General features: G+C 42.0%; 1 protein-coding gene across 1 annotated transcript in view; it reads right to left on the bottom strand.

Moving 5' to 3' along the window:
• Window positions 1–397: 397 nt before the first annotated feature.
• The window catches only part of tenm3 (teneurin transmembrane protein 3), a 101514-nt gene continuing 95485 nt past the window's right edge, over window positions 398–6426 (bottom strand). The window contains exons 39-42 of the mRNA XM_031867070.1: window positions 6234–6376; window positions 5989–6113; window positions 4854–4984; window positions 398–3255 (exon numbers count right to left, since the gene is read on the bottom strand). Coding sequence (XP_031722930.1) covers window positions 2500–3255; window positions 4854–4984; window positions 5989–6113; window positions 6234–6376 — 1155 coding nt within the window. The 3' untranslated portion in view covers window positions 398–2499. The remainder of the gene's footprint in view (window positions 3256–4853; window positions 4985–5988; window positions 6114–6233; window positions 6377–6426) is intronic.

The raw sequence follows: 6426 nt of genomic DNA, 5'->3' as shown, positions 1-6426 counted from the left end.
TCTGTTTGATAAAGGTGTTGTAGTTCATCAGACTGTCTGTGGTCCAAAATCTCCTTAGGCTGAAGTTCATTATCTTCGAAATTCTGTTTATTGGGAAATAAACCATGTGTGATCCTGTACTTTTGTTTTAGTCATTCAGGGATTCAAACCAGCAACCATCCTGTAACATGTCCCCTGCTCTCCCCCCAGGGCACTGCTGTCCTCAATGCAGTCAGAGAAACCATAAAAGAGAGGGAGCGATGGAAAAACGTTCTGCATAAATGATCTAATGTGAATCAGACTGAGTGAATGAAAATCCTTGTTGACATAACCTAAATGACTAGTCAGTGTGATGTAGCTGAGAAAAGGCCACTGCTAGAGCACCAAAGTCTTACCTCACTGTCTCATCCTGAATCAGTGTGCTGTAACGAATTTCAAGCAAGAACGAGAGCGAAAGGAACAGAAAGAGCAGAGTTCAAAAAACGCTACCTTCTCACCATTTGTGAGAAGTCAGTTTCTTAAATGACTTCTGCTTCAACCAGATATTATAAAAGTTCCCATGTTTTAAAAAGCCTGCATCTATGCGCTCAGTTTGGTGGAAAAATTGTATCAGATGAGACACGAAAGGCAGTCTCCCGAGTTTGTTTTTGAAGAAAATAAAGCCTTTTCAATTTCATTTGTGTTTTGATAACTGTTACATATCTGTCCTCAATAACAATATCACAAAGCTGCATGGCACTATGACACCACGTTCATTGCTGCTAGCAGCTTTTCATCCCGTTTGCCTTTGAGAGTGGATAGAAAAAGAAACACAGATGTACACAGTAAAAACAATAGTTTCAAGGAGTTTTATTCTTTACCGTAGAAACACTGTACATAAATTACTTTCTCTGAGACTAATATTGATGTACGGATAAGTGGAATTTCTCAACCTTCAAAATAAAAAAAGATCAACCCATAAAACATTGTCAACTCGTCTCCGAAAAAAGATTGGTAGCATATGACGTTAACACTGTAAAGTTCCTGTTCTTTCCTTTAAAATGATTTAAGATGCCTTCCCAACCTTGTAAACACACACATACACACAAAGAAAATTCCTCTATGAGAGTACAGAGACCCACAATCAATGAGAAAACGTCCACATCGATTTTTGATTACTGTTACTCATTAAAGTCACTGATGGCGATGCACTGTCCCTTTAAGGAGAAACGAGCAAAAAACGAGGAGAGAAGCAACGATTAGTTACTACTCACAGCAACCCTTCCCCCCCAAAGCCATGACAACATGTTTCTATTGCAAGCAATACTACTACCTTTGACCGATAAAAGCACAAGGTCTATGCATTATGAGTCACATTTTGCAGAAGTGAAGGGCTCCTGGGCTGACAGGGGACCAGTGTTTAACCAGACCGGTGAGCCCACTCGGTCCGCAGAGAATCAGAGACCGCCATGGCACCGTGGTCGCCCCGTTTCCTCACAGCCTGACACTGTACAACTTTATAGACCTTGCAGAAGGACGGGGGATGAGGAGTGGCTTTAGAACTGACATAATAGATAAGAAGGAAACAGAAACACAACTCAAAGTTTTGTTTAGTTCAGATCATGGTCCATTCCGGTGGTGGTGGTGGTGTAATAATAGTATAATAGTGGTATAGGTAATACTATGTAACTGTTTTTGTTCATTTTTTATCCCCTTTTTGTCTGAAGCAAATGCAAGTTTATATATAAAACAAAACAAAAATTAAAACAGAAAATAAAGTCTTTTTTTGTCACTCGTACAAATTGTAGTCCTTTTTTGTGCCCGTATCTCTTGGCTTTAGAACTGACCAAGAGATACGGAGGTACCAAGAGTCCACAACAGTTCCAGTTCCTTCAGTCATAAAGACAATAGATCCGATGGCTCATGGGGTCTATAACCCAGAGTGACTGGTCACACCTGGACCCACACAGATATGATACCTGCAACATCTGCGAGGGATCCACAGACATTTGTTACGTCGACTCCTGACAGTTTATAACTGTCTAAATGCTTGGGGGCTCATCTCATTGTGATGGCTGCGGAAATGCTCTGTCAGCAATTTGAACGAGTCTCTACACCCCACTGTTTCACAGCTAGATAGCACACGATTATAGCACTCAAGTTAGCCCCGCCTACCAGAGAGAGGGGGAGGGGCATGCGTGCAGGCTGTTTAAAGGCAGAGGACAGGGTGAAAGAAAGAAAATATGGATAGAAAGAGAGAGAGAGAGAAAAGGCATTGGTCCAAAGACTAAACCTTGTTGCAGGCGCATGAAGATTCTTTGTAACTATCACAACTGTAGTTTGTGTTTCGGGTCATTTGCGTTGAAGTGATCGTTCACTATAAATCCTACTCCTCAGAATAAAACTAATTTGCAAAAATGGGGTCACTTCAGTGGGTACTTTTGAGTCTCAGGATAGTTCATTCTGTGACATCCACTTTGTGTTAAAACTCAACTTGTTGTTAGTCTTTGACAGTCACACGGGGTAGAAATCGATGCCGTGTTACCTCCTCCCTATCTCACTCTGCCGTAGGAACTGCATGTTGTTAGCGCTGTCGGCCAGCTCGGGATACTGCTCTATGGACAACACATAGTAGCCATCGTACCCCAAAACCTTCCCGCTGCTCAGCAGCTGCCTTTTCTCTCCCTCCGTCCACAGCCGAACTCCTTCCTCCCCGTCTCTCACCCGCTGCTGTTCGCGGGCCCAGGCGCTCGCCAGCGCCCTCTGCCGGGCGTGCTCCAGGATCCGTGCCTTCTCTTCGTCCAGCGTTGTCCCGTATCGCACGTGGAGCGCCAGGGCGCCGTACTGCAGCTCCACGTCAGCGAAACGCCGCGTTCTCCCATTCATCACCGTCGTCGACTGGGACACTGTGACGTTCACACCGTTTTCCAGAGATTTTCTGCCTGAGGTGAGCCGCAGTGCGCTGAGGTCGTTCTCTGGCAGGCTGGTCTTGATGAAGGAGTGCGTGTCTCGTCCCTCCACTGTGTAATGTAGGTCTTCAAGGTAAAAGGCATTGTTTAAGACTGCAGCCACTTTGATGCAATCCTCATTGGCAATATTGAGGGCGTTGGTTACCACGCGGCCTTGGATCACGGCGAGCATCACTCCCTTGCCAATCAGAGACTTGACTGTGGAGAACCACAGCCAGGGTTTGGCGTGGTCTGAATGCTGCCGGCTGAGCTGGATCTCTGGCATGCGCTCAAAGGACAGGAAGGCCTGAGACTGACGAGTCACCTCCTGCTGGACACCTGAGATAGACTGAGGACGAGAGGAAGAGGAGCAACGTTTGACTTCATGTGCTGCATTACCACATACGAAGTTCATTACACATTGCTTTAAAACAACATTGCATGACAATATTTTTTGACATTAAAGGCGCTACATTTTAAATTCAGAGTGGCTACGTTTTCGCAGGTTTTGAGCTGAAGCTCTGACTACACACGAGTGCATTTAAAGCAAGAGTCCTGTCTATGGACAGGAAACCCTTTAGGTTTCACGCTTCAGATGGTAGGTTTATGGCAGGTGGGCTAATCCTTTTATTCATCAAATTTATATCAGTGATATTACATTGTTTGATTTGAGAAAGCCCCAGAATATCACCACCTGTATGGGCTCCTAACCCTACAAGTTCCCTACACTCTTTGGATTCCTTGTGCCCTGATAACAAATTCAAGTTGAGTGAACTGGTAACAAACAAAGTAGGACAAAGATTAAACACACTGAAAAAGAACAGTGATTACATGCCATCGTGGTAAAGAGCTGGATATTCTTATGTACTCTAGCTACAGCTATGAATGATATTATTGTAATAATACCTGTGGGTGTATGCTATTGTTATGTGATTGTATGTGTATTACATTTTGATTCTCCCTCCCAGGGACTGGGGGAGAAAATGAGATATCTGGCTGTATCTTTGGACACTGTATCTATCACTTATGTCTTTATTATTTTATTATTGCATTTACTTGCTGTGAAATAAATCAGAATAAAGTAGAGAGGCACAGTTGCAGAACAGCACTAAAGCACAAACAAGATTATGTCTACAATCTATTTTTGTCTCTGTTTTCATTAAGAAGTGTTCATGTTGACGTCTCTATTTCACTGAATATCAGCAGTCTCTCTCTCTTTGTGAGAGAAATGTGACTTCCTGATAACCTGTCCACCAAACAAGTGTATAAATAGCAACCGTAACAGAGCGGCTGTACGAAGAGAGGAAGGAGCAGAGAATGCAGCTTTAAGCCAAAAGAAGCAATGAATGATTGGTTTTGCTGGATGACTCTTTATTGTCTTCTCCTCCTCATTATTCTCAATCCATTTCCTCCTCTTACCCTCTGTTTCCTTATTGTCTTTTCTCAGGTTCAGATCTGGATTTCCTCACCTTTTCACCTGCTTTATTTATTTAGTTATGTCATTTGTTCCATGACTTTTTTCTCTATTGCATCTGCTTTTCTTCTTTATGGTTTTTATTATTTGCTTTTCTTTCCTAATGGTCATTTCCTAACAGTATAGTATACCTTCATGATATATAAAACAATTTAATGTTATATTTAGTTTTCCTTTTTTCTATTTATGGAGCTAAAAAATGTATGCTGCTACGACCATTGCAGGTGAAATAAAGTTAAAATATATTCAAATAATAGTACTAAAATCATAATAATACAGTTATGATCACATCACTGGTTGTGGCCCGAAGCACAAAAACACTTGAAGGTTTGAGCAGTGCAGCAGCATTTTGTGCTCCATGTTGACCTGCCCATCAGTCATGATGAGTGCTGCTAATACAACAGGCCATTGCTGCTCTTAAGCCGTCTGCAATTCGTCCAGCCTTTCTATCTAAGAGTACTCGGTATACATACAGGCAGGTCGTCCCACAGCTGGCTCTTCTTCATCTCCAGTGATGGCTGCGTCAGGTCAAACTTGGGAATGGGGAATCCTGGGATGGCGTTGTGGAGATGGAAGCCAAATGTGACCAACCAGATATTGACATCTACAGAGAAACAGAGCATTGGATGTGGAAAAGAGAAAAATAAAAGAAGTTGATGAGCATGTTGATTTGATGATTTGCACTCAATAGAGGCGTATATTTCTTATGCTTTCTTATAATAACTTAATAAACCCTTTTAAAAGTTATAATATGCAGGATTTTCCAAATAAACAATGTATCGATTGATCAAATATAATCCCTCTCAATCATCAATATGACCCTTTAGAAATGTGTGGCGGTGTCTGGAAATGCAGAGACGCTGCCCTCTGTCTGGATTTTCTCTTTTCTTGTGTTCATGTTGTCAGCAAATAGCACAGTAACATCACTCAGGGTTTGCGGGCCGTTCAGGCTGTCAAATAGCTCCCCTTTGTCACACTCCTTGGTGTCTGATACCAAGGCACCCTTTACCTATGATACAAAAACTCACTTTATATCTCTGTGTTAAGTCTACTTTCCTCCTGGCAGATGGAACTTTTTGTCACCTGTTGCATCAGACTTATTTCACCGTGCTGTTCACTTTCACTAAACATAGCTTTCATACTAAATGTATTGTGTGTGTTATAGCCTGCATTTCCAAGAATTAGTAAAAACCCCTCACTTCACTATTCAGGCTGATGGAATACAACATAAAAAACCCTATTTGTTGTCAAACTGCATCCACTGTAGTAATGAAGTAATGCTAGCATGTTGTCACAATTTCTTCTACAAACAAATGAAACAATCAGCATGTGATTTTAAAAACAGCTTGGAAAATAGAAATATGTTTGGTTATCCGGCTTAAACATGTTTTTAGTTCCTACATTTACTATATTTATAGAAAGTAAAAGTATTAATCGTAGTGAATAGAAGGAGACCCATAATAGAACTTTTTAGGACAGCTGTTCTTTTATAGCACTTGGTTTGAAACCATTGAAAACTCCTGCTCCACTTTTTTCTCACGGAACATCTTTTGACCCAAAAAGTACAATCCCTCTCGTGCTTATTTTCTTTAAATGTCTCCTTGTTACCTGTGACATATTCTTTGACCTGATGAATCTTGCTGATAGGGTTGTTGCCTCGAAACATGTAGAGGTTGAAGGGCTGGGGGTCTTTACCAACACGTGTCCATGTGCTGATGTCAGGAGTGGTCCACCTTTGTAAAAAAAAAACACACACACACACACACAAATTGTCAAATGTGACAATGACAGAACAATAGCGTCCTGTTGTAGAGAATAACCTCTCACGCCTGGACTGTAAAATGAGTGAATACCTTCCAGCTGGGATGTCGTAGTCTCTGTCTCCAAAGTGCAGCAGTCGTGTCAGAGGATCATACAGGCCTCCATGGAAACCAATCACCAGCACAAAGTCTGGGTTGGAATCAAAGTAAACCTCCCCGTACGCTGTGTACTGCACCTGCACACACACACACACACACACACACACACACACACACACACACACAC

The sequence above is a fragment of the Anarrhichthys ocellatus genome, unplaced genomic scaffold, assembly GCF_004355925.1.
Source record: "Anarrhichthys ocellatus isolate YVR2014 unplaced genomic scaffold, GSC_Weel_1.0 scaffold38, whole genome shotgun sequence".
In the NCBI taxonomy this organism is placed as follows: domain Eukaryota; kingdom Metazoa; phylum Chordata; class Actinopteri; order Perciformes; family Anarhichadidae; genus Anarrhichthys; species Anarrhichthys ocellatus.
Note: the sequence above shows the minus strand (reverse complement) of the source record. Positions and strands in the feature narration are given on the sequence as shown.